This window comes from Herpailurus yagouaroundi, unplaced genomic scaffold, assembly GCF_014898765.1.
Source record: "Herpailurus yagouaroundi ecotype Mexico unplaced genomic scaffold, PumYag 192, whole genome shotgun sequence".
Classification (NCBI taxonomy): Eukaryota; Metazoa; Chordata; class Mammalia; order Carnivora; family Felidae; genus Herpailurus; species Herpailurus yagouaroundi.
The window spans coordinates 171,923-189,135 of NW_024412423.1; the positions used below are offsets into that span (position 1 = coordinate 171,923).

General features: G+C 47.8%; 1 protein-coding gene across 1 annotated transcript in view; it reads left to right on the forward strand.

Annotated features, from left to right (window-relative positions):
* The window catches only part of GFPT2 (glutamine-fructose-6-phosphate transaminase 2), a 48,052-nt gene that overhangs the window by 6,735 nt on the left and 24,104 nt on the right, over nucleotides 1-17,213 (forward strand). Inside the window, exons 2-6 of the mRNA XM_040444173.1 lie at nucleotides 8,487-8,594; nucleotides 10,178-10,276; nucleotides 10,807-10,932; nucleotides 14,805-14,863; nucleotides 15,506-15,640. Of these exons, the coding sequence (XP_040300107.1) occupies nucleotides 8,487-8,594; nucleotides 10,178-10,276; nucleotides 10,807-10,932; nucleotides 14,805-14,863; nucleotides 15,506-15,640 (527 nt within the window). The remainder of the gene's footprint in view (nucleotides 1-8,486; nucleotides 8,595-10,177; nucleotides 10,277-10,806; nucleotides 10,933-14,804; nucleotides 14,864-15,505; nucleotides 15,641-17,213) is intronic.

The following is a 17,213-nucleotide window of genomic DNA, read 5'->3' on the forward strand; positions in this document are numbered from 1 at the left end:
ACTCACACCTATACATGCTCATACTCATACACACCCACAGACACCCAACACTCAAACCCACATTCACACCCACACATGCTCATACTCCTGCACACTCACACCCAACACTCAAATACAAATTCACACATACACATGCACACTCATACTCTCACACACACCCAACACTCAAACACACATTCGCATCCACTCATATATACTCACATACCCCAACACGCTCACTCACACACATACACACTCTGATACTCAGACACTCACATGTATACACACATTCTCACAAACACACATGCTCAGGAATTTTGTGAGAAAGAAATCCAACTGGCATGTCTTCTGCCTGGGTGGAGAGTAAGCCGACTTGAGAACTGGACTAGTATCTAATCTGTACTAGGCTCGTGGACTAAGAAGGTCAGCCCCTTCAGTGCGGAGAAGCATGGGGTGGTGGTGGAGAAAGCACCCTCAGTCCTGGGGGGGGGGCGGGGGGTGCCCAGCCCGGCTGGGTGGTAATGTGCACCCGTGGAGTGAGCCCCTAACCCTTGGGGGACGCAGGCTGGATGTCTGCCTCGAACCGTCCACCCTCACTTACAGTGAGGGCAGGCCTTTCATTGGGAAGCTAATGCCTAGAGGGAAGGAGAGATTTTCCAAAACTGTAGTCACAGATTCATAATACAGACCCCAGCCTGCCCACTGTGAATTTGACCTCTTCCCTCATCCTCCAGGCCTCAAATAGCCCGCCCCTGCTCCTCTCCGCCACCCCAGGCATTCCAAGGGTTATAAAGAAGATTCTAGGAGTTTGGTGCTCTCAGTTTTGGCTATGTGTCCGGGGGACTTGGCCTCCCGATTTGATCATTGTCGTCATCTGTCACTCCGAGGCTGAGAGTCCCCTGCCTGCATGGAAGGACCTCATTGTGGTGCCTTTCATCCTGAGTTCCAGTATGATCTTTCAGGCTGTTTGCAGAGGGTGTGTTGGATCCCCCAAGACCCCAAGGTGAGCCAGGCAGAGGGGCCACTAGTCTCCATCCTGCCTCCATCTGGAGCTTTTCCTGGGGTTTAATTTGGCTTTTCTCCTTTTCACTCACTTTCCCCATGTGATTTAAGAGTAGGGCCCTGGGAAGCTGTTTGGAAGCTCTGGATGCCAGAGTGGGGTGTGGGCACGGGGCAGGTGCTGAGCTGGGGTGGTTGGGCCAGAGTGGCCTCTGTCCCAAGGCTAGGCATTTCTTTAAGCCACCTCAGGAGGGATCTTACCGTCTTGCCTGTGCAAGGGAGGGAGGGACACAGGAGGAGCCAGACTTGCTGTAGTTGCCGTGACCCGGAGGGGCAGAGAAAGTGGAGTCAGAAGCAGGAATGTCTGGTGGGGGCCAAGAAGGAGTCTCCCAGGGATCGAGAGAGGGCATGGCAGCATGGCCTGGACCCCACCAGGGGAGCTCAGAGGTTTTTTCATCAGGGTGGGCATCTCCCCCCAAAAACCAAGTCACCTCTATGGGAGCTATTTCTCACTCCTTGGGGTAGGACCGTAAGACAAGGCTTATGCTGATTTGGGGGGAGCACCAGGGAGACAACCTGCAATCACTCAGATAAACCCGGCTGTGACTCACTACAAGAGCCAGAGGTACTCTGTCTGTCCATGGGAACCACAGCCTTGGCACAGGACGTCATGAGGATCAGACAAGATAAGGTTCTGAAAGTATTGGCTTCCTGTGCATCCCCCGCATTTTCTACGTGGGCACCTCACACTACCCAGAAGTGGGAACACCCCTGGGTGACCCTGAGCCCGCCCTTTTATACATGGGAAGGTGTGCTCAGGCAGAGTTTCCCCTCCTTGTGTCCATCGTTCTTCTGGGTGAGCGGGACTGGGGAGTCATGGAGAAGTCTGCAAAGTCAGACTGGGCTGGATGACAATCCCATACCCCCCAATATCTCATTCACAGAGCCGCACATGGTAAAATAGAATATATGGGCACTTGGCGAAATACTGTAACCTTACAAAGAGCACATATGGAGTGGAAAGGAAGTTTCTGGCCTACATCCAGTCCCCTCCTCAGGGGCAACCACTGCCCGCACCCCCGCCCAGGTCTCAGGTGCCCTTCCAGAAATACGTGTCTCCCCACCCCTCCTTGCATAATTTACTCCTGTTCTGTGAGCTGCTTTCTCCCCTGACACATCTTGGAGATGTAGCTTGTTTTCCAGGAAAACACCGAGCTTCACTTCATTCTCTATGGAAGGCCACTTGCCTATGGTCCCACAGGGGCCCCACCACATGGCTGCGCTGCCACTTCCCTGGCCCCTGCCACGCAGCAGGCTGTCCCCAGTCTCCAGCACTGAGCAACCATCCTCCTGCACTCACACATACCCCACTGCGGAGTTATCTGTTGGATACGTTCCTAGCAACAGCTCTGGCCAACAGATGTGTACATTTTTAATTTTGAAAGATTGCCAAATTGCCTCCCAGAAAGGGTGCACAAATTTAAACTCTTGCTTCTTGTCAAACTCTTGGATCTTTGCTGATCTCATAGGTGAAAAATGGATCCTCACTGCTGTTCTTTTTACAGATGCAAGAGATTCCAGACAGGAATTCTGACGTGCATGGCAAAAGAAATGCCTGAGAAAAGCAGTTTTATTCCATTTCTTAAATTAAAAAAAAAAAATCTTTTGGGCGCCTGGGTGGCTTGGTCGGTTGAGCGTCCGACTTCGGCTCTGGTCATGATCTCGCAGTTTGTGAGTTCGAGCCCCACATCAGGCTCTGTGCTGACAGCTCAGGGCCTGGAGCCTATTTCGGATTCTGTGTCTCCCTCACTCTCTGCCCCTCCCCCATTCACACCCTGTCTCTCTCTCCTTCAAAAATCAATAAACATTTAAAAAAATCTTTTTTTGATGTTTATTTATTTTTGAGAGAAAGACAGAGCACAAGCCGGGGGGGGGGGGGGGGGGGGGGGGGGGGAGAGAGAGAGAGGGAGACACAGAATCCAAAGCAGGCTCTGGGCTCCGAGCTGTCAGCACAGAGCCTGACGCGGGGCTTGAACTCACGAACTGTGAGATCATGACCTGAGCCGAAGTCAGACGCTTGACCGACTGAGCCACCACCCAGGCGCCCCAAATTTTTTTAAAATAGTAAGAGCATGGTGTCAAGGCCGTTTTATTTACTTCATCTCAGTAGAGTGCAAGGAGAAGCCTGCCAAGAGGGAGAGCTGCAAGGGGAGAGAGATGGTGCTTAGTTTAATGAAAGAGCTTATTGAATAGATGTCAGCATGCAAGAGATTTTATGTTGAAATTAGATTTATGCCTTCTTGCGCAAAGACCTCGGAAACCACTCCTGGCAGCTGCCCCCCCCCCGCCCCCCCAGAATATTCTCCCAAACTGTGCCCGAGTGGCTGGGTGTGGACACAGCTGGTGGTCCTCAGGACAAGGGCACTTTAACCAGCCCGGCCGCCGCTGGGGCTCTGGCAGCAGCACCCCCACATTCCCACCAAGAAGGCTACTCTGGATCTGAGAGCCAGAGACACGCTCGAAGAACATACATGCCTGACAGGAGTTCAGACTGCTGGCCGGCCCGGAGAAGGGGAGTTGCAGGAGACAGGTGGACAACAGAGGCCCTAGAGCACTCTCATGAAAGTATCTCAGATTTAAAACCTTTCCAGAGTTTGTACAGGGGCCTTCAAGTCATCTGCAATGCCTGTCAGCTCCCCTTCGTGAGGCGCAGCTGTAATGCTAGAAGGATTCCCGGGATGCCAGGGAAGACTCCAAAAATGATCAGACAGAATTGTCTCACGTAGCTCTGTGGTCTTTACAGTGACTGGAATTTGACCACGTTCCCCTTCCCTCCCCACCCCCCCGAGAACTTTGATATTTTGCAGAATAATTAATATTATGAAAAGTTTCACCCACACAGAGATTATAAAAATTAATGTTATGAAAAGTTTCACCTGGGGACACCTGGGTGGCTTAGTTGGTTGAGCATCTGACTTCGGCTCAGGTCATGATGTCACAGTTCATGAGTTCAAGCCCTGCGTCAGGCTCACTGCTGTCGGCACAGAGCCCCGCTTTGGATCCTCTGTCTCTGTCTTTGTCTCTCTCTCTCTCTCTCTCTGCCCCTCCCCCCTCTCAAAAAATAAATAAACAGCAAAAAAAAAAAAAAAAAAAAAAAAAAAACAAAGAAAGAAAGAAAAGTTTCACCTGAACATAGATTGTAGTGATGGTTGGACAACTCTGTGAACACAGAGTTGACCCTCGAACAATTGGGGAGTTAGGGGCACCAACACTCCACACAGTCAAAAATCTCCAGATAACTTTTGACTCCCCCCAAACCCAGCTACTAATAACCTACTGTTGATCGGAAGTCTCACCAATAAGCAGTAACACATATTTTGTATGCTCTATGGAGTCTATACTGTGTTCTTACAATAAAGTGAGCTAGGGAAAAGAAAACATTATGAAGAAAAGCATAAGGAAGAGAAAAAGATATTCACAGTACAGTACTGAAGTTATCAAAAAAAGTCCACCCGAGCACTTCAAACCTGTGTTGTTCAATGATCAACTGTACTGAAAACCACTGAACTGTACAATTGAAATGGGAGAATATTAAGGTATGTGACTTATATCTGAATGGAACTGTTCAAAATTTTATAGTATTTCCATTAGAAGGTAACTATTCGGTTGTTTTTTTTTAATGAGCAAGGTGACAAAAGTACATCATCTGCCCAGATGTGTTGAGGTCTGAAGTGTAGGGTAAAGTGTGAACCCCTGTGACCCAAACGCTCAGCAGCCCTGTGGGGACAGGCACCTTCGCTGGGGAGGTGCCCCGACTATACACAAGGCCTTACACTCAACGCCTCTCACCTGATCTAGTGTCAGCCAGGAAGACAAAAATAGCTGACCACCAAAATTACCCTTAGCCATTTTAAAAAGAAAGCATCTGTAACTGCTCAGAAAGCACAGTGTTCGTGTTTTTTATAGAGAAATTCTGGGAGCACGTGGGTGGCTTAGTCAGTTAAGCGTCCGACTTTGGCTCAGGTCATGATCTTGCAATTCATGGGTTGGACACCCGCATTGGGCTCTGTGCTGACAGCTTGGAGCCTGGAGCCTGCTTTGCATTCTGTGTCTCTTCCTCTCTCTGCCCCTACCCCACTGTGCTCTGTCTCTCTCTCTCTCAAAAATAAATAATAAAAGAAATTATATAGAAATTCTGCACTTTAATACTTGTGTGCAAATATATACTGTGTATGGTAACACACAGGACGTAAGAATTAAAAATAGCATTAAAAATTTTTTTTAATGTTCATTTATTTTTGAAGGAAAGAGAGACAGAGCGTGAACAGGGGAGGGGCAGAGAGAGAGGGAGACACGGAATCTGAAGCAGGCTCCAGGCTCTGAGCTGTCAGCACAGAGCCCGACGCGGGGCTCGAACTCCCGAACCATGAGATCACAACCTGAGCTGAAGTCAGATGCTTAACCAACTGAGCCAGCCAGGTGCCCCTCAAATTACCATTTTTAGCACCTCTGAATTTCATCGCCTCTCTTTTGTCTACATCTAGAAGAATGAATTTTAGCAAATTAAATGTTCATATAATGTGACCCTACTCACTGCTTAGGGATGCAACATTCCTTTAATGGACATTTTGTCATTCATTCAGATACACTATACTGATTTGAACCTAATCTTCTTAATGACTGGAGATATTACGGGAGGTTCTGTGTATAATTGTGGTCAGCCCTCAGGCAGGTTGTCCTCTCTGTGGTTCATCTTTGGCATTTTCCCCCTTCCCCCCCCCCCCAGTTTTATTGAGATATAATTGACATGTAACACTGTAAAAGTTTTAGGTGTACTCAATGCTTTGCTATATGTATATATTGTGAAATGATCACCACAGTAAGGTTAAACAACCATCACTTCACACAGTTAACATTTTCTCCTCCTGATGAGAACTTTTTTTTTTAAGTTTATTTATTTATATTTGAGAGAGAGAGAGAGCACGGAAGGGGCAGAGAGGGAGAGAGGAAATCCCAAGCAGGCTCCACGCTGTCAGCACAGAGCCCCATGCGGGGCTCAAACTCATGAACCGTGAGATCATGACCTGAGCCCAAGTCGGACACTTAACCAACACTGAGCTACCTAGATGCCCCCCTCCTGATGAGAACTTTAAGGAGCTACTCTCTTTGCATCTTTCAAATGTACAATACAGTATTGTTAACTATAGTCAGCATGTTGTACATTACATCTTCAGGACTTACTTATCTTATAACTGGAAGTTTATACCTTTTGACCATCTTTGCCTAATTCTCCCATCTCCTACTCCTCCACCTCTGGCAGCCACCAATCTGATCTCTGTATCAATGAGTTTGGTTTTTTTCAGATTCCACATATGAGATCATACAGTATTTGTCTTTCTTCTGTCTGATTTATTTCATGCAGCATAATGCCCTCAAGTGCCATCCATGTTGTTGCAAATGGCAGGATTTTCTTCTTTTTTATGGCCAAATGATATTCCATTGTAAATATTTATCCATCCATCTGTGGATGGACACTTGGGTTGTTTCTACGTGTTGGTTATTGTAAATAATGCTGCAATGAACGTGGGGGTGCAGATATCTGGCAAATTTTTAATTTTGGTCAGACCTTTCCAGCATCCCAGAAAAACAGTAGGAAAATTAAAAAATCAAATCATTGGGTGCCTGAGTGACTCAGTCAGTTAAGCGTCCAACTTTAGCTCAGGTCATGATGTCACGGTTCGTGAGTTTGAGCCCCGCGTCCGGGCTCTGTGATGAAAGCTCATAGCCTGGAGCCTATTTCAGTTTCTTTGTCTCCCTCGCCCTCTGTCCCTCCCCTGCTTGTGCTCTGTCTCTCTCAAAAATAAACATTAAAAAAAATTTTTTAAATCAAATCATTAAAATTTGGAAAATAAACCTTTTAACTCCATTCATCCCTGAGGAAGCCCTGCCTGGTGGTTAGGAGCATTTAAGTCCTAAGGTCAGGTCTCCTTGGTTCCCAGTCACAGCCTCCCAAGCTTCTGTTCTAGAAAGTAAAGGGAGGTAATGGTAGATACAGCCTCTGAACTTTGATTGACACCTCTGAGCTTTGACTGACAACTGTATGGGAATGGTTGGCCCAGTGCCTGGCACATAGTGAGTTCTCAATAAGATGAGTTACTATGGGGTACCCTGGGTGGCTCACTTGGTTAAGCGTCTGACTCTTGGTTTTGGCTCAGGTCATGATCTCACAGTTCATGGGTTCGAGCCCCATGTCGGGCTCTATGGTGATAGTGCAAAGCCTGCTTAGGATCTCTCTCTCTCTCTCTCTCTCTCTCTCTCTCTCTCTCTCTCCTACCTCCCCATCTCACTCTCTCTGTCTCTCTCAAAATAAATAAACTTAAAAAAAAAGATGAGTTATAAATATTCCTGAAGGCTAGTATTGTTCATGATCCATACTCTTGCTTCCCTGATTAATGCAGATTTACAGTCGTTCTATTCCACATGCATTTATTGAATAAGGACGGTATGCCAAGACACAGTGAGAAATGAAAAAATAGAAGTGCCAGCCTGTGTCCTTGTCGGCGGATGTAGATGTCTCAGGATGCAAGAACACTGGGGTGGCCCCAAACCGGGGAGGCTGGGGCCTGAACAAGCCTGCTGGGGGGGGGGGGGGGGCGGGGTCAGAGCTGAGCTTTGAGGACGGCAGGTTTTCCCAAGTGGAGCAGGGAGGACAGAAGGACAGAGGGAAATCAGGGTAGGGAACTCGCAGGGCAGGACAGAGACAGACCAAGGGTCCATAGTCTTAGGGAGGGAGTGGAGCAGCTTAGAGAGAGCCAGCGTGATGGCTGTTACTTCCTATTTGGGAAAATGTTATTTCGAAATACAAATATGGAGAATAAAGCCAAATAAAATCTTGGAGTGCAGGCCTCCCTTGAAGGTAGGGATTCTCCAGGGGCCAAGAGATGATTTTGGTTTTGCTGTTGCGAAAGTAGCATTTATTGATGCTAAAGTCCAGGCAACAGGGCTGAGCAGGAAGGAGTAAAGGCCTCAGCCCTTGTCTTCACCTGCTGCAGCCTCCTTCACCTGCTGTGACCTCCTTAGGACCCTTCCCGGGCATATTCTGTGCAAATCAAGGAATCCACATGGGTTGGGACCTCGAGATGTCCCTAGGTGGTTGGGTGGTTTGGCCGATCTTTGCTGTTATAAATGTTGCCATGGTGAAAGCCAGGTCACGTGACTGCGTCCATAGGAGAAATTCTCTGCGGTGAAATCCCAAGGCCAAGGCCTACGCATTCGTTCTTCACATGCTACGCGAGACTTCTCGTCCCTGGCTGGGCTGCTTGCTGGGGCTGTCCTTTCGGAAGCAGAGGGGAGCACACCGTTCTTCGGCTATGTCAGGGGAAGGCCACGCATGCAGCCAGGAAGGCCTCCCGGGATGTCAGCTGGGTGGGAGTCCCCAGAAGCATTTTTTTTCCCCTCAACACCAACTGAGTGATTTACAAACATGTTGGTTCCCCCTCTGTCAACAGGAATCTTCGCCTACATGAACTACAGAGTCCCCCGGACGAGGAAGGAGATTTTTGAAACCCTCATCAAGGGCCTGCAGAGGCTTGAGTACAGAGGCTATGACTCGGCAGGTAGGCCCCTCAGACTGCCCTCATAGATACAACGCTTGTTCCTGTCACTTGAGAACTAGAGAAAAGGAGGGGCGCCTGGGTGGCTCAGTGGGTTAAGTGCCCAACTTTGGCTCAGGTCATGATCTCATGGTTGGTGAGTTCAAACCCCACGTTGGGCTCTGTGCTGACAGCTCGGAGCCTGGAACCTGCTTTGAATTCTGTCTCCCTCTCTTTCTGCCCTTCCCCCACTCATGCTCCATTTCTGTCTGCCAAAAATACATAAAAAAAATTAAAAGTTTTTTTTATTTTTTTTTTCAACGTTTATTTATTTTTGGGACAGAGAGAGACAGAGCATGAACAGGGGAGGGGCAGAGAGAGAGGGAGACACAGAATCGGAAACAGGCTCCAGGCTCTGAGCCATCAGCCCAGAGCCCGACGCAGGGCTCGAACTCACGGACCGCGAGATCGTGACCTGGCTGAAGTCGGACGCTTAACCGACTGCGCCACCCAGGCGCCCCTAAAAGTTTTTTTTTAAAAAATAAACTAGAGAACAGGAGAAAGAAGAAATAACGGTAAAAAAAAAAAAAAATCTCTACCAAAGCTCTCCCATCAATATCTTCGTGTCCCTCCGCTGGTCACTGCTGTGCGTATGTTGAGGTGGTATGGGGATGTGGGGGTGTCACACGTAGCTACTTTTTGTTTTTAACCTGATCGTAACTATAGAATTGTAATTTTATGTCCTGTTTTCATTTATCTCCCGCATCTCCCATTATCCTAAACTCTTCCTAAGGATCTTGCTCAGTGGCTGTACAATCCTCCCCTGGGTGACTATCTCAGAGTTTACCTCTTCATCCATCTGACTGGTGGATACTTAGTCCACTTCCCATTTTTAATTAAGCAGCCTTAGGAGAAAGGGGGAGCCAGATACTTTCATATCCCCGTGAATTCTTTTCTTTTTTTTTTTTTTTTTTTTTTTGTATAGTTTATCTGGAGAGAGACAGAAACAGCACGAGTGGGGGAGGGGCAGAGAGAGAGGGAGACAGAATCCAGAGCAGGTTCCACCCTGTCAGCACAGAGCCCTGCTCAGGGTTGGAACTCACTAACTGAGAGATCACGACCTGAGTCAAAACCAAGAGTCAGATGCTTAACCGACTGAACCACCCAGGCTCCGCTCCCTGTTCATTCTTAACGGAAAGCATGTCAGATGAAGGATCTTAGGAACACTAATGCAGTAGGGATGTCAGCACAGGGCATGGCACCATCAGTGCCCTCAAGCGAGCCCGCCACCTTCAGTGGTGGGCGTGGAGGAACCTCCTTCACAGGCAGGCTCCCTGGGATGCATCCTGGTTCAAAGCCAGGTGAGGCGGCCACAGCCCAGGTCCCAGGTGCGCCTCCCCTGTTTGCTGCTACATCATAATCTTGCTGAATTGACATCCTGAACACTGTGTAGTTCTCTTCCAGGCTGCAAGCCTGGCCAACGGGAACGGACAAATCCACAGCACTGTGCAGCCCTCACCCTAGGTTGTACTCTGTAACAAAGTACAGGAGACCAAACAAATCCCAATGCAAAAAAAAAGGAAAAAAAAATCATGTGTGTCCCACAGGTGTGGCAATCGATGGAAATAATAACGAAGTCAAAGAAAGACATATCCAGCTGGTCAAGAAAAGAGGAAATGTCAAGGCTCTTGATGAAGAACTTTACAGTAAGTGGGACACATGCCCAGTCAAAGCAGCATGGGTCAGTTTAAAGTCTTTTATTCCAATAGCATTCGAGACTAAAAATATTCACTTATCCAAGCATGGATAAATAGAAGGAGAGTTAAGCCTACATCATAAAACTGTGTTTCTCAGAGTGTGGGATTTGTTTTTGTTTTTGTTTTGTTTGGGGGGGGTTGGTTGTCTGGGGTTTTTTGTTTTTCTAGGAGGTGGTGCATGAGAATTTTTTTAATATTTAGTACGTATGTATTTATTTTAATTTTTCTGGCAAATGATACTATTTTTCCATTTATGGTTATGATCTATAATATTCTTTTTAAAGTAAGCTCATTTTGGCTGGTGACTTAGGTTACTGATAAGCACTAAGTAAACTACAGCAGGGATCTGGCAGAAATCCCCAGGGTGGGGCCTTTGCAGTCCAAGGTGGGATGTGCTTTTGACGTGGCTGAGGTGTGTCCATGTTGATGCCACCTCACCATAACAGTACTGTGTCAATGATTATTTTTCTTGCTTCTAGAACAAGACAGCATGGACTTGAAGGTGGAGTTTGAGACCCACTTTGGCATTGCCCACACGCGCTGGGCTACCCATGGGGTCCCCAATGCTGTCAACAGCCATCCACAGCGCTCAGACAAAGGCAACGGTATGTAGCGTGGCCCTGCGTCCCCTTCCTGAAGGTTCTGCCTGGCTTTGACCTGTACCACTGTGGATCCACACCCACTGCCAACTGGCATGCTTCTCTCCCTGCCTCATCTTCCCCGAGGATCCAAACAGATAGCACTGGGCCTTAGACAGGAGGCAAACTCAGCCTGGCTCCTGGGCAGGGCTGACCCCCACCCAGGCCTCTACAGGAAAACAGTGGCGACTTCCCATGACTGCTCCCAGCTTCTGAGACCCAGCCTGAGTGCGACTTGGCAGCATGAGAGGTCTAAGAGTCGGGCACTGTTCCGCAAGGGACTGTGTTGTTCTGGAGGGCTGGGTGCCCGAGGGAGGGATGGGTTTCATTTCCCCAGAGGAGAGTGGTCTTGAGCCAGGGCAGTGCTGATCTTGGTTAATGTCTGAAGTTCCTGCTCCAATCCTGGGCCCTGCCATGAGGCCTCAGCTGCCAAAGGCTTGAGGTTTGGAGAAGCAGAGACTGTAGCAGGCAGCCCAGGGCCTCCCTCCAAGCAGCAGAGCCCTCTGCTTGGCTTGCATCATGTTTTTTAAATATGAGAATTACCAAACCTGAAAGTCCAGACTTTTGTTATTCCTTGAAAAACTAGAAGATATGGTAACTGGGCTCACAGTACCTTGGAGTTCCACTGAAAAAGCGGTGGTCTAGGGTCACAGAGAGTGACCCCACAGAGAGTGGGGACATGGTGACTGCTCAGGGCAGTCACGGGGATACCAGGCCCTCTTTGGTGAGCTGCAGGATCCCTGGTTCTCCCAAATGCCCCAGCTCGTGGGTCCATGTCCCATGCCTGGGCCCACAGGATAGTTCTCTTCAGTGACACCCCCAGGCCCTCTCATCAGAGAAGGGCTGGTAGGTCTGGAGATTCCAGTGGGTCTCCGTTCTAGGTTAGGCCTGATTAGGTCAGAAGCCCCCAGTGACCCACCCCTGGGCATGATGGGGGAGGGTGACCGGCAGAGAGAATGACCTCTGGAGTCCCTTGGGACCCCCACCCCAAGACATTCCCTGGCATAGTGTCAGTTCTTACCAAGCCCCATAGTAGAGTAGAAATCAGATCCACCAGAGTCGTTGAGGAGTGCTTATTGGCAGGAAACTTTAGCTAAACACTTGGCAAGAGTCACTGCAGTTCATCGTCGTGGAAGTTGGGCCATAGGAGAGACTGGCACCTCTCTGCTCAATGTCCCTTACTCCTGGGAACACTGGCTCATCCTGCCCAATTTGGAAGGGAAGGACTCCTCTGCAGAATGGAAGGAGAGCCCCATACCTCCTGCTCGGCAGAAAACCTGGAGAGAACCCTGGGGGCTGGGCTACACGTGCATCCATGTGGTCGGGGTCTTGGGTAGTGAGGACAGATCCTTGGATCTGGTCCATGCCTTGAACCATAGGGCATCCCACTTCCGGGGTCAGTGCCCCACATCCAGGAGGGGGACAGCAGACCCCATGGTGCTGAGGACCTAGAATGTTATTCCAGCCAAATCTCAAGCCAGATACAGAGGTTGACCCCTGGAGCAGTGGGGCTGGTGGGAAAAACTGTACCAAGACCATGTACCCTGAGAGGTTGCCACCCTAGGTGATAAAGTGAAGCCTCACTTCAGTGTAGTCGGGGATTCTGTGTCCCCAAAGCAGGGAGGCTCCAAGCAGATCCCCCTGCCCCACACCCAAACTTGAAAATGCCTGCCCTGACTCAGGGTGAGTAATTGAAAAGAAAACAACACAAGAAGTAAGCAGAGATTCGTAGAATTTCTTTAGCAACTCATCAGGGATAACCGAAGAGCACATTTTTGAGGAACACTTACACCCAGCAACAGCGTTGCACAAGAAAATTACACAAAGAAGCATTCGTAAAGAAAACACAGATTCTAGGAAGCCAACTACCGATGAGAAGACAATTAAATGAAAAAATGGGACAAGGTTAAGAAAATAAAGCAACTGTGTCACAGTCAATATGAAAACTATTGGAGAGGTGGATGAATATGGAGACAGTGAATAGAGATCCAATAGGTGAGTTACTGGTGTCCCCTAAGAAGAGAACAACACAAGTGAAATAGTAAAAATAAAATAAGATAAAATAAAATAAAATAAAATAATAATAATAGGTAAAGCTGTAAATGAGTTCAGCTGTGCCCAGCACACTTGTCGAAAATGGCTTTTCTATTCAAGCCCTTCCAGTCTGTGTGTGACTTCACAAGTATAACAATAGGCTGTAAAAAAGAGGGAGAGGGAGAGAGAGAGAGAGAGAGAGGAAATTATGATAAAAACAAAGAAAAACAGTAAAGGACTAGCCTGTACTGACCAAAAACTGAATTAGAGATCCAGAGTTTCACTGAACAGTAATCTTTATGAAGAACACCCACCTTCTAGATGCATCCTGGTGGAATTACTGAATGCCAAGGATGATAAAGGGTCTATCATCTAGGCTCAGGAGGAAAGGGAATTCCTTACCCAGAAAAACTCTCAGGCTGCTTTTAGACCTTCAGGTTATCCATCAGCTATTTATTGAGGAAATGCAATGGTGACTGAGGCATATCCCTCTTCCACGGTTGGCCAGGGGGTCCCCTCCCCCCGCCAGCTGGGGGCAAGGAACCCTACTGGTGCTCAGGGAGCAGGGAGGAGCCACAGCAGGCAGACCCTGTAGAGAGAAATGCTCATGGCCATACAGGAATGGGGGTGAGCCCAAAGATGCCAGAATTTCTGGGGTCACCCAGAAATTTTTAAGTTTATTTAGAGAGAGAGAGAGAATGGGGGAGGGGCAGAGAGAGAGGATCCCAAGCAGACTCTGCACTGACAACAGAGTGCCCGACCTGGGGCTCAAACTCACGAACCGTGAGATCATGACCTGAGTGAAGTCAGACCCTTAACTGATGGAGCCACGCAGGCACCTGAAAATCAGGATTCAAAATTTCAAACTTCACTCTTATCACAATGTGGTGTGGATCAAATGGAACACGTGTGGATTGCTAGCTTGTGGCCTCATTGAACCTAAAGCTATTTCAGAATGCCTGAACTAGTTTCTGGATAATGAAGTGTTCATCATCCCCTATTCGACATAAATGCCAAAACACATTTGACGATACTGTAGGCCACAGGTCAGAGGTCTGTGCGTAGTCAGGTTGGTAGGTGCTTTTAACCCAAAGAGAGCAGTGTATTTCCTCAGGTTTAAATTGTAGTCGTAGGGGCACCTGGGTGGCTCAGTCGGTTAAGTGTCCGACTTCGGCTCAGGTCATGTTTTTATGGTTCGTGAGTTTGAGCCCCGCATCGGGCTCTGTGCTGACAGCTCAGAGCCTGGAGCCTGCTTTGCATTCTGTGTCTCCCTCTCTGTCTGCCCGTCCCCCACTTGCACGTGCTGTCTCTCTTTCTCTCAAAAATAAATAAATGTTTAAAAAAATAGTTTAAGGGGCGCCTGGGTGGCGCAGTCGGTTAAGCGTCCGACTTCAGCCAGGTCACGATCTCGCGGTCCGTGAGTTCGAGCCCCACGTCAGGCTCTGGGCTGATGGCTCAGAGCCTGGAGCCTGTTTCCGATTCTGTGTCTCCCTCTCTCTCTGCCCCTCCCCCGTTCATGCTCTGTCTCTCTCTGTCCCAAAAATAAATAAAATGTTGAAAAAAAATTAAAAAAAATAAATAAAATAAAATAAAAAAATAGTTTAAAAAATTAAATAAATAAAAAATAACTTGTAGTAGATGGTAACACGTCCACTCTCATCACCGCTAAGTGATGTTTGCTCACAGGAGTCTCTGTGGGAGGAAAGCTTGTAGAGAGTTTCAGACTGTCAAATCGTTGTCCTTCACTTCCGAATTGAACTTCACCTTTTCATAGCATTTCTCTCTTCACCAAACTTTTCTTCCAGAATTCGTTGTCATCCATAATGGGATCATCACAAATTACAAAGACCTAAGGAAATTTCTGGTAAGCTACTTCCCCTGGGTTAACATGTAAGTCAGGTGGTGTCGATCTTCCCCAGAACTTTCCAACCAGCTCATTTCCCTCTGGAAGCAAAAGCAGTAGCTGAGTAAGACCCATGTCACCACATTGGACATAAACCTCATCCTGGCTCCGCCACCTTTCCAGATCTTGCAGGAGAAGATAGCAGGGCATTTGCATGTCCCTCAGGGACCACTGCAGATTCACGTAATCAAAAGAACATGAACTTCCTTTTATTAAAGTATCTGCACTGCCTAACGTATCGACTCATACACCACATGGAATGTGGGGTGAGAAGGCAGACAGTGTTTGTCTCACATATGAAAAGGTTGTGGCGTTGGTTGGGATGTGGGTGGGTTTGACTCAACATATTTGGTCATTTTGACTGCTGTTATTTTGCAATGTCCAGATTAATGGCGAGGACAGGCTTCTGAGGCAGGATGATCTCAGGGAATACTGGAATGACTCAGCTTGCTATGTGATTCTGGCAGACATTTCTTACCCCCCGTTTTCCTTGTTCTTATCTTAAGTCACTGTGAGCGTGGATCATAAGGGAGGAGAGGGAGATGGCCGGGCAACATTATGCAATGACCGTTATCTAACACTCTGTCCAACGAAATATTACAGGAAAGCAAAGGCTATGAGTTTGAGTCAGAAACAGACACAGAGACCATCGCCAAGCTGATTAAATACGTGTTTGACAACAGAGAAACTGAGGACATTACGTTTTCAACACTGGTGGAAAGAGTCATTCAGCAGCTGGTGAGTTACCAGGCCCACCTGTGTACATAAATCGCCCTTTCATTCCTTCACTTTTTCAGTAGCATTTATGAGTCGGATTTGTGCAAAGTACCTGAGGATTAAAGATGGCTTGACTACAGTGGTGCCTGGATGGCTTAGTTGGCTAAGTATCTGACTCTTGATTTTAGCTCAGGTCTTAATCTCAGGGTCATGAGTTCAGCCTCGCTTTGGGCTCTGTGCTGGGCGTGAAGTTACTAAAAACAAAAAAAGTCTACGATGTCTGGCCTTAAGATGTTGCATCATGGAGAACTGAGAGAAATCCTGAGGTGTTGGTAGTAAATATCGAGTAAGAAGTGGCTTGTTCCATCTTAACCCCTCTGAATCCATGATCGGAACTTCCCATCAGTGGTTCCTCATGATGGCACACTGCACGCGGGACCTTTGTCATCTTGTCCGCTGTGTGTGCCATTAGTTACATACCCAGGGTGCATTGAACTGATGTTGGAGACTCAGAATTGTAGTTTTTCCTCCAGTTTCAGTGAAGTGATTGTTCATCAAGGGGCAGAAATACCCACATATCTTTACTGAGCAGAGTTGGAAAGAAAAGGAAGTAAAAGCAGATGTGAACTTTTGAGAAGTTTGATTCTAGAAAAAGAGTGTCAGGAAATGGCCCAGTGGTGGTGGGAGAGGCTTGCAGTTCTGAGGGAAGACTGTTTTTTGTGATAGGGGATACCAGGTCACGTTTGTGTGCTTATCCAGGAAGAGAGAGAGAGATTGGTGATGTCCCAGAGGGCTGGACCCACAAAACTAAGCCCCAAGAAGGGGCACATGCTGGAGCAAGGGCGGGGTAGAGGGGGAGTTGTCCACAAGGACGAGGCACAACAGACTCAGGCTGTGTATGAGATGGTAGGGGTAGGAGGAGGAGTGGTCTCCAGATTTCCCAGAGTCCATCCTCCTGGGCATCCCTGCCATCCAGGAGCTCCTCCGACACAGGGGCAGCCTGGAGACAGCATTTGGGGCCAAGAATCTGGAATATCCAGGGTCAGAGGGTACAACACTATGGTTTAAAATATATCACCCTCTGGTATTTTCAGAGCCTTTTTCATAAATAAGTCTACTGTCAAACACTTTGCTCCCATTTTTGGAAGTCATAATTTAGAAGACGTTTATAGACAAGAGCCTGTCCTATACGTAATACATAGTATAATTACTATGTAATTTACAGTAAACCAGTTTGGTTTTGCTGCACGATATCTTCTCATTTCCATTTGTAATTTTAAATTTTGGAAATGCCTCCCCAGTGATGACAGGTGTAAATTTCAGTGATTTCTCTTAGCTGAAGCAATGAGGGGCTCTTTGGGGCTCTTTGGGACTGGGAAGTATTTTTCTGTTCAGTACCACGTTATTGTTGACAGAACTGGCAGGGTAAACATCAGGCTCCTGGGCAGTTTGAAAGGCCCCTAGAGGCCTGGGGATGCTGACTCTGGGTCCCTCTGGCTGTGTGACTGAGTTGACAAACTGGCCAAGGCTGCGTGGGGCCTTGGGTCTGCCATTCCAAAACATGGGGCATTTCACATGAAAATCCAGACTTCTA